The 17807-nt window shown below is 44.7% G+C and overlaps 2 protein-coding genes across 6 annotated transcripts; both read left to right on the top strand.

Annotated features, from left to right (window-relative positions):
* The first annotated feature begins 52 nt into the window (after window positions 1-52).
* On the top strand, window positions 53-6397 carry gtf2h1 (general transcription factor IIH, polypeptide 1). The gene is made up of 15 exons (XM_040161767.2): window positions 53-338; window positions 1385-1546; window positions 1642-1834; window positions 2546-2711; window positions 2845-2938; window positions 3358-3507; window positions 3623-3702; window positions 3816-3946; window positions 4023-4101; window positions 4192-4280; window positions 4398-4515; window positions 4651-4741; window positions 4891-5006; window positions 5357-5449; window positions 5531-6397. Exons 2-15 carry the CDS (start codon window positions 1393-1395, stop codon window positions 5615-5617), a joined length of 1641 nt encoding a protein of 546 aa, XP_040017701.1. The 5' UTR covers window positions 53-338; window positions 1385-1392; the 3' UTR covers window positions 5618-6397.
* A 678-nt stretch (window positions 6398-7075) lies between these two features.
* Window positions 7076-17017, top strand: hps5 (HPS5 biogenesis of lysosomal organelles complex 2 subunit 2). 5 transcript variants are annotated; one of them, XM_040161713.2, is made up of 23 exons: window positions 7076-7545; window positions 8852-8981; window positions 9099-9209; window positions 9306-9370; window positions 9457-9649; window positions 9890-10020; window positions 10164-10382; window positions 10458-10532; window positions 10677-10765; window positions 10955-11133; window positions 11314-11472; window positions 11806-11965; window positions 12941-13058; window positions 13359-13484; window positions 13594-13662; window positions 13745-14298; window positions 14535-14655; window positions 14749-14898; window positions 14980-15099; window positions 15328-15441; window positions 15538-15644; window positions 15985-16276; window positions 16692-17017. In XM_040161713.2, exons 1-23 carry the CDS (start codon window positions 7499-7501, stop codon window positions 16750-16752), a joined length of 3390 nt encoding a protein of 1129 aa, XP_040017647.2. In that variant the 5' UTR covers window positions 7076-7498; the 3' UTR covers window positions 16753-17017. The 5 variants fall into 5 exon arrangements, with proteins under 5 accessions (XP_040017647.2, XP_040017646.2, XP_040017648.2 ...); XM_040161712.2 differs by having other exon boundaries at window positions 7374-7688; XM_040161714.2 differs by having other exon boundaries at window positions 7374-7541.
* Window positions 17018-17807: the final 790 nt, after the last annotated feature.

A 17807-nucleotide genomic window follows, 5' to 3' on the forward strand; every position in this document is an offset into this window, starting at 1 on the left:
ATCAAATTAGATTACACAATTTATCAAAATATAATTTAAGATCAACATCATCGTTTGGATAAGATTTTATTTGTAGTGTTAATACAGCTAAATGTTCAATACAGAGACATCTAATGGAACTGAACGTGTATCCCGTTTTCCAGTCGGAACATTTATAGTGGCGCACACCGCCTGACAGGCATGTCGGCAGTGAAGTCGGGACGCTTACTGTTTGAGTAGTCAACATTACGCGTGAATTAACTCATTCAGTTATTTTTGTATTCAAGAATATAATATATCATACTATGCTTTGAAGAAACGCGAGGTTTCTGTTGCAGTATTTTGTTATAAACGTTAAGGTAAGTTTATTGCCGACTTCTTCGTCGGATTTTTTCTTCTTGATTGTTAACGTTAGCTAACGTAATGCTAGTTTGCTAACGTTAAGTTGAGGTGATAAAGCCCTCAACAAACGAGTGGGATTATATAGGATTAGTTTTCGTCACTTGGTGGAAGACGGTGTAGTGGAATCCGCTGAAATAGTTCGAGCCGTGCAAAGTGCTTGATATCTGTTACACGTACAAGTCACGTTAACGTTACTGGCTAAAGGCTGGCGTATGTTTCTGCGCACCGTCGTGCCGACGCACTCGTTTCAAGTCATGGTTCTAAAAGTCTTGCGTTTGTTGCAGAGCAAGAACAATAAGTGGGGTAACGTGTTTTTGTTAGACTACCTAGAGAGTCACGTCTTTGTGTGTGGAAGTCGTTGGTTGGTTTAATTTATGTATCATTGACTTTATTGCCCCGTGCGTCGACACTGCTGCTTTTCATCGCGGACAGATTTCTCCCGTATTTTCCTCCACAACTTTGTTCCCACCGACCGGCAAACCGGCGTTTGTGGAGATCTCCCTCCGTGAATCAGAGGCCATCCGCGCGTCCTTATAGTCCGCCAATGACGGCTTGTAGAAGCGGTCATATTTACGCATTTCTTCCGACAAAAGCTCTTCAATCTGATCCGTTCTCTCGTAAACATTCTTCGTTTTTAATAATGGCGGTTTGGTGCTATGAAACCGGAAATGTGAGACTCCGTAAAGGACGTAGTTAGCGGACCAATCGCAGCCTTGCGTTCGCTAGAAAAATGGGTCGACGCACGCAAGAAGGTGTGAAAAGGCACGCAAGGGGCTCTTGCGTCTGCGTGTCCCTTGCGTCGCTCTGAACACGCAGAAGAATAAACTAGGCTTTAATGCATGCTACAGTCAATCACGGGACTGTGGTTCCAGCATGACTGGCTAAAGCATTGTGTTAAATACATTTGTGAGTTCTTCACCCTTTTATTGGAATAATTATCTGCCATATCAGCTAGATAGATTAGATCTGTACCCGGTTATTAATGATGCATAACTTGTTACAGTTTGAGCCATGGCATCTCTGTCCGAGGAGGTGCTGCTGGTGGTGAAGAAAGTTCGCCAGAGGAAGCAGGATGGGACCCTTTATCTGATGGCTGAGCGGATAGCCTGGGGTCCAGAGGGTAAAGATCGCTTCTCGGTCAGCCACTTGTACGCTGATATTCGCTGTGAGTACTTATTACCATCCGATGATGAGGAACGATAAAGTAATGTTGTGTTGGAGATGTCGTTAAGCCGCCATTTTTGTTTGTTCTCTGCATAGGTCAGAAGATCAGCCCGGATGGTAAAGCGAAAATTCAGCTGCAGCTGGTGCTTCACACGGGCGACAGTACCACATTCCACTTTTCCAATGACAGCACTGCTCTCAAAGACCGAGAAGCTGCCAAGGAGCTGCTGCAGCAGCTGCTGCCAAAGTTCAAGAAGAAAGCCAACAAGGAACTGGAGGAGAAAAACAGGTGAGACAAAGGTGCTTTGATTATTTTACAAATGTTCTAACCAAAAATAAAACTTTACTGTGTCCATAAACCATTAAACACAAGAATGAGCCACACTGTGACACATGCCTTCATTGTACTTTTTCAGTCCCAACATCATGTTTTCTAACGCTATAGGGAAACATACTTCATTAATAACTCAACAAAAATGTCAACCATAATAGTTTATTCTGACCCATGACCTTTGCTCCCATTTTGTAACATTTATATGCTTCTGAAGTTGGGAGGTGTTTTGATGTTCGGGTTGTTGAACTATACTTGTCCAGACTAAACTCTTTTTCACCTTTTTAAGAGGGTGTGGATTAAACCGTGTGTCATATCGGACGCTGCAGTTTGTTTTATATTGAATAGTGGGCTTGTCTCATTGAGACCATACAGTTGAAGCAACAATGATAATTCTATTCTCCATGAAGATATTGCAGAACTGCTTTCGAAACCTTCCGAGCTTTACTTTTTTGTAATAACATGATTCAGTCTGTATCAAGTCTGGTCCTTGATGCGTAACAGTAGATTGATGAGTAACAATAAATTATAACTAAATACCTTCCACTCGATATCACCAACAATTTTTTTTGCCATTCATGTTTTCCTGATGCAATCTAATATGTGATTTTTATTTTTTGGTTTGTTATGAGTTACTTCAATGCTTGATATTTGTTTGTTCTCCTGTAGGATGCTTCAAGAAGATCCAGTGCTTTTCCAGTTGTATAAAGATCTGGTTGTGAGTCAGGTGATTAGTGCAGATGAGTTCTGGGCTAACCGGTTAGGAGACACAAACCACGCAGACCCGTCTCTATCCAACAACAAACAAGAAGTCGGTATATCTGGAGCCTTTCTGGTGAGTAGACCAACAGGCACAATTTGACCATACTTTTTTTAAAACCATCTTACCATAAATTCCAGAATTGATTAAGGATCGACGACTTCAGCAGTGACAAAATAGTTTTAAATGTCTCGTTTGTGTATTACAGGCAGATATCAGACCTCAGACCGATGGTTGTAATGGCTTGAGATATAATCTGACTGCTGACATTATTGAGTCCATCTTCAGAACATACCCTACAGGTAAACAACAACATCTTATAGGAACACTGTGTGGGGTGTAGGGGAATTTCTTGTCAGAAATATACTATTTTCTACTGTTTTCATTCGAGTACACTGACCTCAAACTAAGAATCGTTAATGTGACATTCGTATCTAAGTAGCCAGCAGGTTGTCTTAACACTGGCTCGGTATGGATGGGTGCCAAATACCACTATTAGTAGCCCACGCTGCTGAATTATGGAGGGTTTAGTTGGATGCGATTTGTAACCTTGGAATGACAACAATGACTTTACTACCAGAGAAGAAGAATTATTCTGTGATATCAGCGGGGACATCTTTAGATAAAGAGTTCAGTGGATTATATTAAATATGCGAATAGTGTTCTAAGGCACTGCAACTGTGTTTTAATGTAATCATGTCGACTTGCACTTTACTTGCAGTGAAACAGAAGTATTGTGAAAATGTGCCACATAACCTGACGGAGAAGGAGTTCTGGACCCGCTTCTTCCAGTCCCATTACTTTCACAGAGACCGCATCAACACAGGGACACAGGACATCTTCTCAGAGTGTGCCAAGCAGGATGAAAAGGGTTTGACTTTTTGACTCATTTTCTAGCAGCGTCAATATCTATTATTCAAACACGTTCAACTAAAGAACGTCAAAATGATCTTTTCATACGTTTATTTATTTTCTCTCCCTTGCAGGCCTAAAGTCTATGGTGGTTCAAGGAGTGAAAAATCCTTTGGTCGACCTCCTCTCGTTAGAAGATAAAACATTAGACGAGGTGATGAAGAATGATTAGCCAATGACCGTAATAACTCAGAAATGATTTACTCGCATGGCTTCCTTTTTCGTCTTTCTCTTTGGGCTTTAAGACATGGTATTTTTCTGACACAGGGTTATGGAGTTTGTACAACGGCCTCAACTTCCAACCCTAACCGGACTGTGAAGGACAGCAGCAATTCTGCCATCATAAAGCGCTTCAACCATCACAGTGCCATGGTGCTGGCAGCGGGCTCACAGAAGGGGTACAGAAATAACATTACGAAGCATCGAACTTGCACAATGTCTTCATTTTTAGCTAATTGTGTCCGTTTTTTAAAGGGAAATACCAGCTAGTGAGACGAGCAGTACGGATGGAAACTCGAGGGACTCTGACTTCTTCCAGCCTCCTGTAAAGAAGGTGATGATGGCTCTGCAGCTTCAACACATGTTTTATTTTTTCAAATATGTTCCACACTGCATCAATTTTTCTGTTGGTAAACTTCCTTAGGTTAGATTACAAGAAACCATGGAATATGAAGATCTGCAAGGAGAAAACCGGCCCAAAACCGTTGCATTAAACCTGAAGAAGTCTGACAGGTACAGTTTGTCCTTTATATGTATGTTCTTTTTATTTTAAGCCGTTCAAAGTTTCAGTAGCCAACACTAGTAGGTGTTTTAATATAATTTTTCTCCCTCCGTCTATGTATTGATAAGGTATGCTCATGGTCCAGTGCCACTTCAGTCCCAGCATTACACGACAAGCCAGGAAATCATCAACTCTGTCAACAACATCCGGGACGAGATGCTCAATTACAAACCCAACCTCAGTCAGGTCCATATTCAGCCTTGATTAGCTCAGATTCTAAGAGCACACAGAAATGTTGGTTTATCTGACAGTTTATCAGAACGAGGTACATGAAACCAAAAATGTGTAAAAGAAAAACTGTTCCTCTGCCTCTTTTTACAGGTGTTGTCAAACACAACAGCTAGTTCTGCCATTGCAGCACTTTCTTCAGGTGGCGTCCTCATGAAGGCAGCAACACAGCAAGCCATAAATCGTGAGTGTGTTCTACTAAACAAATGTCTTCATTTTCATCTCAAAATTTCCGGATGGCTCACTGACGACTCGTAGGTTCACCCGTTCTTAAACTTCAACCACTTAAACCAGCAGTGTTTTATTTTGTATTCCATCTGTTTTTCTTTTCAGAGATGGTACCTTCTGAGGTTCAAGGAGAGTTGAAGCATCTTTATGCAGCTGCTGGAGAGTTGTTGAGACACTTCTGGACGTGTTTTCCTGTAAATACGCCATTCTTGGAGGAGAAGGTGACTGACAATAACTTTTGATATTCATATTATTATTGCATCATTCCCTGTCTTGATCAACAATGCCTGTGGCAACGACAAACAATTGGCCCTTCTAATAGCAAATACAAATGTATTTATATTGTACAAGTTTTCCCAACACTTGTGCCAGTATTTTGTGTATAGATATAGAAAAATGTTTTGCTTAGACATCAAGTTATGTTTTCTTCAAGAAACCAAACTGTCAATTAGCAGAACATAATATAGTTCCCCAACAACACTACGATTGCCAGTCTCTTTTCACAGAAAGCAGTCGGTCTTTTTTTTTTTTTCCTTTCTGAATTCATCTCATCACCACACTTCTTTTATAGGTGCTGAAAATGAAGTCAAACCTTGAGAGATTCCAGATGACCAAGCTTTGTCCCTTCCAGGAGAAGATTCAGCGTCAGTACTTGAGTACAAATGTAAGTCTCTGAGCTATAAATGATTACACCCTGTTAATCCCAGGTGGTCTCTGTATTAAAGTGTTTGACCCCTCCCCACAGCTCACGGGGCATTTGGAGGAGATGCTGCAGGCCGCCTACAGCAAGTTCCACGTCTGGCAAACCCGGCGCATGTTGAGGAAAACCTGAGGTCGGCTGTCATGTCGAAGAACGGAAGGGATCACAGAATATGGACATGTGACCTGAAGGGGTTTTCTAGGCGGCTGTGAAGAGACCACAGCCTGATGTACGGTGGCCCTGAAGTGCAAAGCACGACCGGAAATAGGACAGCACAACGAAATTTAACTCCTTACAGAAAGGGGAGGGCCTTATCGCAGAGGACGGACCCTTTTGATTGGACTGTCTGTCTTTTAACAGGAAATGATATTGATGACATCCAATTCCTCTTTGTTCCTCACGGTAATTTGAATCCTCCATGCCACTTTCCGTCGCCGGCGAAAGGCTTCGGATTAAGAGGGTTAAAAGACAGACAGTCCGTCTGTCCAATCAGAAGGGTCCGTCCTCTGCTTCCTGATATAAGGCCCTAACCTTTCCGTAAGAAGTTAATGTCGTTGTGTTTTCCTATTTGCCGTTGTGTTTTGCACTTCAGGGCCACCGTACTGATCGGACAAGATGCAGAACGTGGTCAAAGAGGCCATAGATGGACGCCAGCTACGTCCCAGCTGTTCAACCTGAGATTAACTCAGTCACAAATATCTACAATTATTCTCTTGTTTGTGTTCTTTGAAGAATGGTTGAGAGATCGGAGCAATTATGGAACTTTTGAAACTGTGTAATATGACCAAATGGAAACTCAAAGGAACTCAGTAAAACACTGGGGAGCGGAGAGAGCGCTCGGATGCACGAGGATCCCCTGAACCCCCCTGAGGGTCAAAAGGGTGAAGTTAATAAAGCAATACTGTAAAGACATCTGTCACTGAGTTCAGTAGTGTAAGCGTGTGGCTCAAATCACACCGTCACTTGTTGGTGTTGTCCAGTGTTGAGTAACGCATTACTGTAATTCCACTACTTTTAGCGGTAACGAGCATGTAACGGAAGTATTTTTTTTAAATAAATTAACGCCGTTACAATTACTGAAATTGAAATGAGTTCGTTACTCGCGTTACTCTCTTGTGTGACGCGAAGCGGAGAGCCGGCAAATAGTAAGTAAATAGCTGCCTGTCAGCACAAAATAGTTGTGGCCACCAAACGTTGTGTGTCACAGAATAGTCGCCGTACGCGCACGTAAACAGCATCGCGTCCCTCATGACGAAGGACCGCAGGCCCGCGGATGCTGCAGGCGCCGCTCCACGCAAACAACCAGGGCTCCACTTCACACGGACTGCAGTGCAGCGATGAACCGGGCAGAGCTGAATAGATTGATCGCTCGCTATGTTGAAGATGAGATGCATCCTGTTGAGTCAGTTGCCTTCAGGCAAATGCCTGAAACAGTTATTTTGTATTAAGTATTAAAAAGGACTTTTGTACTATTGCTTGATTTGAAGGGCTGTTGCCCTGTTACAATAAATAGGTCTAAAAAATGTTTATTGTGTTTGACTGTTCCGTACTATTTATATTCATTACATTTAAAAAGCAGACAAGTTACTTTCCAGAGTAACTAATCACTTTTGATACACAGTAACTGGTAAGTAATTCAATTACCTTTAAAAGAAGTAACTAGTATCTAACTAAATACTCATTTTCAGTAACTCGCCCAACACTGGTCTGAACCTTTTCTCTTTTTTTTTTTGCACTGACGACTAAAATGTGCATTCAAGTGAGCTTTCTTTTCATGCCACTTTTCTTCTTCTCACGTGTTTCATTTATGCATTTTTACTTTTTACTCGCAAAAGAGCTTTTCTATTAATTTACCTTCCGCTGGCTCCTTTAATTTTTTTTTTGAGGGAGTATATCGATTAGTCGAAGCCAGGAAGTGCGCGCTCGCGTCAGCTGAGCGGACCCGCGACCCCGTCGGCCGGCTGACGTCACAGCGGCGTGACAGCGACCGCTGACTTTCTCCACCGCCGCCCGATGGAAAGCAGCGATGTGACGGCCGGGTGCGGATCCGTAGTCGGTCGGTAAGCGTCACAGCGGCCGTTCGGTGACTTTTAACTTGAGCCGGCGGCGAGCGTTAAGTCGACGAGAACCGTCCGCCTTAGCGTGCTAGCATGACTGCTAACTTGTTGAAAATACAGCTGACACAGAGGCGCGCTGAATTTAAGTGAGAATAATTTGAATTAACCGTCGTGTATATTTAACGTGTGTGCGCTGCTGCTGCGGTTTTTCAGCGCGGTAGACTTGATAGGAACGCCAGCATCGGGGTCAGCTGACTGGTCTCGTGTTGTGGATCGGATCGATCCGTCCGTCCTCTAGAAACTAGACGTCACATGACTAAACAGCGTCTGGGTTTAACTAACGTTAGTTTAGAATGTTTAACACAATTTAAAGTACTGTGTTAACTTGGTAGAGCAGGATACGCGGTAGGCATCGGTACTTTCTATGTATTTCTATCTCATACCACTTTCTACTGTTACTCTGCTATTGTACATTTGGTAATTTGACGGGTTTATCAAACTGTTTTCATGTGTGTAGTATCTGCAGTCTGTTGCTTCTACTTTGAGCCTTAAAAAAGGGATGTGAATACTTCTCCACATAGACATTACAGCTGAGGGTAATGTCACTACTAAGTAAAGTTACTAAAGTAACGAAGTACTTTGCTGTACGTATGTTTTAAAAGAAACCATTTAGCTGAGGCCGATGGCTGGATTCACCCACCAGTTCAACGTGTCGGTTGTAATGTGATTAACGGGCAAAATCCAGACAATTCAGCTAAGTGAACATTGCTGTTGCAGCAGAACGTTAACAAACAGAACCGAGGTCGGAGTTGACTGTTACTTCTCACCTTCTTCTGAGATGTGACCTGCTGTAATGCTGAGAGGCCATTATGTCCTCTGGTTGCACACACGCAGCCTTCGCCATCTGGATCTCGCTATTCAAATGACGAGTTTGAGTTTTGCTTTTGCTTTCTCGTAAGTTCACCTGAATCCAAAACGAGTAAATCAAAAACGCCAAAAAGTGCATGTCGTGCTGGAGTTGAATGGTGTCCCATGGTCATGTAGAATTCGTATTTCTGGGTAAATTAAATAACAGCTCAAGGATAACCGACATTTAACATCGCAGCCGTACGCTACAGATTATAGTGTGTTTAGTTGTTGTTTTTTTAACCCGGCTGGAATGTAAAGTGAAGTCATGACTGTCCAATTTGTGAGAGTAGGCGTCCTACTGAGCGCCGTGTTGTGTGGCTGTGGCGTGTAGCACGTGACGGAGCCGAGTGTCCGTTCTTGACGTCCCTCACGGCGGCGCTCCATGTCACTTGTCTCCCAGCGGAAGACGGTCCCCAGTCAGCATGCCTCAGATACCGGTTGTGCCGGAGAACCACAGTCACGTGCTGGCGGAGTTTGACTGCCTGGACCCACTTCTGTCTGCTCTCCGCTTGGACTCGGGCCGGCTCAAGGTAACCTTCGCCCTCACATCAGCAGCGTGGATGCTCTGCAGCACGTAAGAGAAATGCTCCATTAAAACATTCAACGTGAACAGACGATTCAATTCTGTGCCTCCTCTGTGTTCGCAGTGTACCTGTTTGGGGGTGTCCAGAAAGTGGCTTGCTTTAGGAACATCGGCAGGAGGGTTGCACCTGATACAGAAGGAGGGCTGGAAGCAAAGGCTCATCCTCACGCACAAGGTAACGTGCGCCTGAAATACTGAATTCACCATCGCTCTGCTGTTAACCGATGGAGCTGAACGCGATAAGGAACACGCATCGTGCGCTCTTTTTCAGGAAGGATCTATCGCTCAGGTGGCGTGTTGCCCTCACGATGAGGACTTCATCGCTGTCGCCACAAGGTTGGGGGTCTCTCCCACCAGTAAAGAAGGACGTCTGCGTGTTGTGGATCTTTGCCTGTGTATTCACGCGGTTGCCTGTGCTCCAGTCAGGGTCTGGTGGTGGTGTGGGAGCTGCAGCTGGAGCGACGGGGCCGTCCGGAGAGGGTCAGCGTGTCGTGGGAACACCGAGGTCAGGCCGTCACTGCTCTCTGCTGGGACGCCAGCGCACTCCGAGTCTTTGTCGGGGACGCGGGGGGCAAGGTGTCTTTTCTCCGTGCAGGATCCTCCAAAGCGGGCAAGGTAGTGATGGCTGATTCAAAGTGGAGGTAGTTTGTTTGCATTTGTGCAAATTGTGCATTTACAAATGTAGGTGGTTTCTGAAAAGGTTTAGGCACTTCAGAATCTCCATGTCCACATTTGCAATGATGGTTTCGGGGGGGCGGAGTGGCTTTGGAAATGCAGCTTACTCTCGCTATTCTCTCAAGAATACCAATCTTGGCTGCAGAGAATTTGCCATAACTCCTTGACGTTGTTTTCTAGGGGTCAGGATTCGTCATCTTCCCTGTTCAGACCGTCACCACTGTGGACTCCAGAGTGGTTCAGCTCGGCTACCAAGACGGCCGCCTGCTGGTATCTTCCCTGAGCCGCTGCTACCTCTGTGACACAGAAAGGTGGGTACCTGCTGCCCGCGTCTCTAACGGGGCCGATTCACTGAGTGTTCTTTAGAAAGATACTGCGTCCAATGGCGGCCACGGTGTTTTTCATTATGGATTCTGAGCGTTGGTGTATTTTTCCCCTCTCTACCCGCCTTTAGGGAGAAGTTCTGGCGCGTTGGAAATAAGGAGCGGGATGGCGAGTACGGAGCATGTTTTTTCCCTCAGAACAAGGGATTATTAGTTGGTCAGCCCCCCCTGTTGTACTCCGCCCGACCGGGGTCTCGAATCTGGGAGGCCAGTTTTAATGGCGAGGTTCTGAGCACCCATCAGTTCAAACAGCCACTGGCCTGTCCTCCTCTCCCTCTCATCACTTACAGGTACTGAGTGTTCCCACTTTGAAATAAATAGTCCTCTTCTAAGGCCAACTTCCTAATTTGTCTTTTCATCTGCAGAGATGAGCCACAACATTACGACCCAGTGCCAAAGAGCCCCCAGTCCATTGCCTTCTCGAAGCTGCTTTATTTTGGGTAACGTTAGTTATAATTTATGTTTTCAGGCCTGTCAAACTCCCATTATCAATCTGTTGAATCTGTTGTTTGCCTTAACGTTTATGTAACTGCAAGTGCGGCTGAGCGTTGACTGAACTGCACACTCTCTACTCTGATGTGTAGAGACCAAAACCTGCTGACCTGGACTGACTCAGCAATTTATATCTTCACACCTCACAACGGACAAGTGCTGCTGTGGACTGAGGTTAAAGGTGTGTTTGTACTGCTTCCCCCGCCCCCCCCCCCCAAAAAAAGCTGTAAATTTGTTGGTATAGGTCAGGAACAGTATTAGTGACACGGTAGGGGTCATAATATCGAACCCTTTTCGCATTGATCATATTTCTTGTCTTCCTTTTGTGTTTTCCTGTGAATTGATCCAACCCGGCTCTCTGGTTTCGCAGACTTGGTTGATATTGCTGTCTACCGCAACGAGCTCTTCTGTCTCCATGGCAGCGGCCGTCTGTCCCACCTCTCCCTGTTGTCCGCTGAGCGCTGCGTGGAGCGTCTGCTCCGCAGGGAGTCCTGGCCTCTGGCCGCCATGGTCTGCTGCATGTTCCAGCACGCGATCACCACCAGCAGGGTGAGATGGCCACTGAAGTGAAGCCATGATACCAGACTTAGCTGAGCTGAGCCATTTGTGTGAATTTCTCACTCCCCCCCCAAGTAGCTTGTGTTAAACATTTGTAGTTTCAAGTAAATCAAGTGTTTTTTTTAGAAATCTGGAGTCTTCAGCGTTGCTCATCGTTCCTGTTTGATTCAGGCGAGGAAAGCGATTCCCATCGATCGCCTTGAACACCTCCGGTCGCAGCTCAGCTCCAGCACTCAACCGGAGCTGACCGGCCAGCTGGAGGAAATCATCACTAAACTGGAGCCTTTGGACTCCGCCTCCAGCAGCCGAAGAAGTAGCATCTCCTCTCATGTAAGTTACTTTCTGGGGAGATGATTTCTATGTTATGGCACGACCATAACTGTTGATGAGAACTCTTCTGTTGGACCAATTGAATCCCGGTGCTATAGAGACCGTTCATTTGCTATGTGGCATTTAGATTGCACTGGTTGTTGGGTGATGATTAGCAGGTTTCAACAATGCGTGCAGAATAATTGCACAGTAAACAAACAACAAAATAAGACATCCTGTTCAGAATACTGGTGATTCAATTCATTTAAATGATAAGAGTAAAGGAAACTGTTTCTGTAAATCCTTTTATACCTGTAACAAGTATTTTCCGGCGTCGGATGCGTCGTTGTCCAGGAGAGCTTCAACGTCCTGGACTGTGGAATCTACCGTGTGATCAGCCGCAGAGGAAGTCAGTCGGATGAGGAGACGAGTTCCATCATCAATCACTCCACGTCAGAGGAGGAGCGGCTCAAAGAGTTCAGTTTTGTGCACGAGGAGGATCCGGCGGATCACGGTAAGACGTCGGTGGCTGTTAAATGAACAGATGCTGTTCATAAAAATGACGTCATTTAAATGCACAGTTGTACTTCCAATTCTTTGGACGAAGTCCTTTTTAATAAATGTTTTGTTAATATATTGGTTGCTTCTAATAACAATTATAAGTAGTAGTATTAATATAATAATTACCAGATGGAATCAAGTTGAGGGGGATAACGTTTTATTCATTTATTCATTATACATTAGTTTATTCAAACATCGCAGAGAAGGAGTGTTTACAAAAAATGCTTGATTATTAGGGTACAAATTTACAAAAATAATCTAATGATGAAAATTAACAATCTTCTAATCTTCTAAAAAAAAAACTCTACCTTTTACTTAATCTGTACACAAACAAATTAAACTCCAAAATGGTAAAATATTGCTGAAACAGAAAATATTCACACATTGTTGTTTCTTTCTCCACACCAGGTTTTTCAAATTTCCTTTCTGCCTCTTCTGAGTTCAATGTGAAAAGAGAGTGACATTTTTTTGTATTTTATCACCCACAAATACCCAAATAAAGAGATTCTAACAGAAATGTCTCATTTGGAGCGTCTGTTCATGTGAAAATAATTTACCATTATATACTCTTTAAAATCTTCTCTGTCGGCAAACTGGTCATATGTACCTGCTTCTGATACTGTCTTGTATGATTGGCGTTAAAAACATGAAATATAATGTTGCAGTGAGAGCTGAATGATCACTCATGATTTTTGCAATAACAATCCTCTCTCGGACTTTCTTGTCCGTTTCATTTAATCACATGTCAATCACCATTTTTGGTTCTGTTTATTTGCATTGTTCAGCATTCCAATTGCATTTCCTGGCTAGTGGTGTCCGACACCTTTGCGCCATCTGCTTGCGTTACGTCCTCCGCCTTTCATCATTCCCCTCCGGTACTCCATCCATCTGTGTTTGTCCTCTGGCTCTTGCCCCCATCTTCATTCAGATCCACAGAGCAGTGAGCGTACGGAGGCGGAGCGGTCGGAGCAAGGCATGCAGTTCCACCTCCCCCTCTCATTCCGCCCCAAACCCCCTCGCATCGCTCTGCAGGCTGTCAGAGACAGGTGAACGTGCATCCAGACCATACGACTTTGTGTCATCTCAGATGAAACAATGATCACATTATTTGTGGATTTGGGCTTCCTCTTTTCAGATGAGGACTGAAACTGTAAATATTCGAGTGCAGCTGTGCTTTTAGGTGGCTTCCTTCCCCTTTCCACTGAACCTTACCATTTTTATTTATTCTTTTTTTTTTTTTTGTTCACACATTTCATCCGTGTGGCAGGTTTCATTTCCAAATATCATTTGTCATATGCAAATGTTAATAGATCCGTTTGCCTTTACAGCTATTCTTTTTTCCCCAGTGTTTCTAGTTTTGTTAAGAAGATCAACACCCTCCAGATGAACTCTGAGCTGTGGCAACGAGCCGACTTCAGGGACAGCGGTCATTCTGAAATCTCAGCCTCCTACTCCGAGGAAATGGACAATGAGTGAGTACAGGCCGAGCACACACATTGTTTTGTTCCTTGCTCATATTTCGTTTTGCGTAGGCTACTAAATGTCAATCCGACGAAAAAGTGAATTATATTTTGCCGTCAGAGTTTATAACGAAATGCCGAACACGGAGGCCGACATGCAGGCGCTTCGGGCAGCGACGGAGCGAGCGACGTAAGTGCTGCACGCCGTCGTGAGAGAATCCCGACTGCAAGATTACAACTTCTATTTACACAATGCATTTTCCCAACATCAGCTCCCAGATCCAAGATCCCTTGGTGCTACTGGATCCAAGCTGCCTGGGAGAAACTCTGCAGGAGTGGCTGACGGTGCTGCAGGGAATTCTCGGTCCTGAAGAGCTCAGGTCGACTGCTGCAGCCGATTCCGATGTGAATGAACCCGGAGAGGAGAGGTCGGGTTATCTAAACTCCGGCTCAGAGCAACAAGATGGATCTTTATTCCCGTCAGGGGAACCGACAGAGAGCATCACAGAGGAGTCTGGTGAGCTTGAGGAAAGGGAGGACAAGTGTGAGATGAAGCCTGACGGTTCTAATGGGAACCATCCAGCTCCTGTTCGAGTGGAGTCTCCAGAACCTTTACCATCGGATCTACTGGAAAGTCTCACCCAGCTGGCGACGTTGCACACAGAGATGAGCTGTTTCAGAAACCAGGAAAATGAAGCAGCAAGTTGCACACTTTTCCTGCGCTCCTACTTCTTTCTGCTGGACCAGGAGCGTGTGAGGAGGATGTGTCTGATGTGTTATCAAGATCAGCCGGAGGTGCAGAGCTCCTTCATCGAGGCAATGCTAGGTGAGGAGCTTCTCCTTAAATCTCGATTTTCATGTTTTCCCCCCCCCCCGTTTCTTTGTTTTCGGGTTTCACAAATTCAGAAAGAAAATCTAACCACAGATCGAAATCTAAAAGAGACACCACAACAATCGTAATCGCAGGTGTCTTTGAAAAGATGAATGTACTTGCGTCTCATCTCGTAACTCAATATTTAAATTCCTAAATGAAAGAAAATCAACTTTGGATGTTTCCTGTAGAGCTCACTCAGTCCAGCAAGGTGGTGGAGGTTATCCAGAGAGGGGATCTGCTGAGATCACTGCGCAGCCTGAGGGAGCTGCAGCCCTGGAGCGCCCCTCCCCTCCTCGCTCACCTGCACAGGTCAGCAGCCGTGTTTCTTTGTAGCGTGGCGAGCATGCTGATGTCACGCTTGTGATGGACCTGGTGAAGTGAGTTTGTTTTCTTATTATCCAGGCTGTATCAGAAGCACGGGGAGGCGGCTGTTCGCTCCTTCACGCAGTTCTATCCCACCATAACTCCCGCTGATGTCATGACGATGGCTCAACAAAGCCACTTCCTGGCGTACCTGGACAATCTGGTCCAATCACAGACCGAGGAGCACAGGTACAGCTTTTGATTGAATCTATTTGTCAGACACAAGGACACATGGATTTTTTCTTTTTACATTCTTCATTATTTCTCCAGGTTGTCATTTCTGCAGTGCCTCCTTGAACCAGAATCACTCCGACAGGATTGGCTGGAGCTGGCACTTACCCACGATGCCCCTCAACGCTGTGATACCATAAGCCCTGATGGACATCCCAGGTCTGTTCCTGTTGGTGATAGAAAAACTAGATGCATGATCATTTTAATTAGTCCACTGTAAGGACTACCGAGTTTTCGGTTAACGGTTATACACTAACAGGTGTGTCTGGATAGAAGTGAACTATCATGGGTACATTTCACTTCTGGATTTCTTCAGACCACAACCAGGTCAAACGAAATAAAAAAAGAACAAACGTAACGGGTGGATTCATGTGACTGTCGCTGCAGGTGGCATTCTCATCGTTTCAGCTGGGGTTATGGACGTCTGCTGTCTCTCCTGATTCGTCTTCCTGCAGACCTGCCCTCCAAGCAGAAGATGGCAGAGTGTTGCCGCAGTCACGGGTATCTTCTAGTTTCCTTTGACTCGGCTTGACTCTTTTTCTCGCTGTTCGTGTTTTGGACTTAACATGTGTGTAATGTGTGTGTGTGTGTGTGCAGGTACTGGACGGGCTACGTCTTCCTCTGCTGCGAGCTGCAGTGTCGCGAGGAAGCGCTCTCCACCATCTGTCAGCTGGACGACATCAGTCTGCTGGAGGAAGCTGATGGTAAAACTCAGGCAGAAGCAGAATTCTAATCATTCATAGGCTGAGAGGAGAGTTCATAACAGTGGAGTTAATGAGGCGAGTGCTGGGGATGGTGCAGGCGCACTCTTAGTTGGCCACAGTGCTTGGTCCAAACAAAAGTTCATCCCCCTTCTTTTTTACACTGGGCGTCTAGTTAAACATTAGTAAAATTCCAGGTACTGATTTACCTTTAGTGACACTGTCTGCAAGTGGAACACAATCAAACTAAACAACACTGGTTTGAAACACGTTTGCCAAAAGTTCAGAAAAAATAAACCCCGTGATAGTCTCACACCGTCTCTGTCCCTTTGTCCTTTTCCAGGTGTTGTCCCTCAGACTTTGGAGGAGTGGAAGCTCCTGATCCGGTTGTCTCAGCGATGCAGCAGTGCGGTGGACTCGGAGCAGGTCGCGGGTTCGAACGGGAGCGGCTGGTCCAACGGCTCAGCGGATTGCGGTGGAAAGATCAACCCGGAGAACCTGACCCTCATGCTGGCACGAACAGCCGGGCCCGACCGCGCCGTGGCCGTCCTGGAGGAGTGTCAGGTGCACTTGGACCTTTCGCCACACTCCAAACTGGTGTGTGAGCTTCTGCGGGTCACTGAGACGAGGCAGAGGTGGGTCACGCACAAGTAGTCGTTATACCACTTAATACTTTCGCCAGGAGATAATGTCATCAATTGCGTGTGGGTGCATCACCTTGCATACTCCCGCACCAGACTTCATGATATTTCGGGTGCTCATACGTGACGTGCGTGCTTAAAGACCGCTCGTCTGCATTGGTTTTAATGATGTTCGCCAATTGGTGGTTGTAATCACTCGATCGAACATTATGCACTTGGAGGAGATCTGCACTCCACTGAGGTCAATAGTTTGTTTTGTTTTTTAAATCTGAACATCATTAAAAAAAAAAAAGAATTGGTGTAATATGAATGCACTTATTGTAAGTCGCTTTGGATGAAAGCATCTGCTAAACAACATGTAATGAACACTTTGTTAGTTACAGTGCTGTTCTTTTGTCTTCTGTTTCAGAGCCATGATCCAAACGATGCTTGAGCGCTGTGATCGCTTCCTCTGGTCTCAGCACGCATAAAGAAAGATCAGCTGCAGCTTCTCTACAGCAAATAACAAAACTAACACTGTATGTGAATCTCCCCGGTAACTGCTTCTGTAGCTGCAACTCGAGTTGTGCGCTGTAATATTTGTAAAAGCTTTCCGGTTTCAATGAAGGTACATATCCTTCCCGTGTAGTAGTACTTTAATGTGTTTTTTGCATGTTCAGGACAAAATAACAAGTCAACAATTTCAGTGAAATGTCCAACCAACTGATTTCCTGTAAATAAAAGTTTGGGATTTTATTTCTTGTTCTGATTGTTCTGAAAACAAATTGTAGGTTTCCTTTATTTCCCCACACAAAAGCTTTAAAAACCTGAAGTTTCAATGTTTGTCTTTTTTTGCTTTAAACGCTAATGTAATCCCATGTATCCCTAGTGTGCAGCCAGATATTTAGGGTTTATTTCTTGGGTACTGAGAGCGTTAAACCTAAAACAACCACCTAAGATAATGAAAATAACTAAATAGGCCTTTACCTACCAGTCATGTAAGTGTTGCTTCATACCAACTCCAACAGGACATTTGGCAAACAAAACAACTGCATTTCACATCTTTGACATCACATAAAGTCCATCACGGGTAACGTGATTCAACAGAGACAATATTAATAACATCGTAATGAAATGGGACCGATGACTCATTCGATGGTATCTCCCACCTGGAGCATCAAAGGTATGATTCAGACCGCTCGGCCTTCACATTTGAGCTCTAAAGGCAGAGAACACATCAATACGTTATGACTCACATCGCTTTGGCTTAACTGAGACCTTTCTGTTATTTTCATCCCTGGATCTTCAATCATTTCCCAGAATCCTCATCTCAAGCTCGCCCACCTGTTTGCAGCACTGGCACAGGGACGATCAGATGACGCTTTCGACATGAGCCAAAGAATGACGCTCTTGTAATGAAAACGAAAGCTGTTCCATATGAATCATTGTAAAACGTGGCTTCTTTGTAACAAATAAATGAGCTTGTCTTTTAATCTTAGTTCTGTGTGCGTTCAATATTTCAACTGTCGGTGCTTGGCTGATTGTA

This window comes from Gasterosteus aculeatus, chromosome X (assembly GCF_964276395.1).
Source record: "Gasterosteus aculeatus chromosome X, fGasAcu3.hap1.1, whole genome shotgun sequence".
In the NCBI taxonomy this organism is placed as follows: domain Eukaryota; kingdom Metazoa; phylum Chordata; class Actinopteri; order Perciformes; family Gasterosteidae; genus Gasterosteus; species Gasterosteus aculeatus.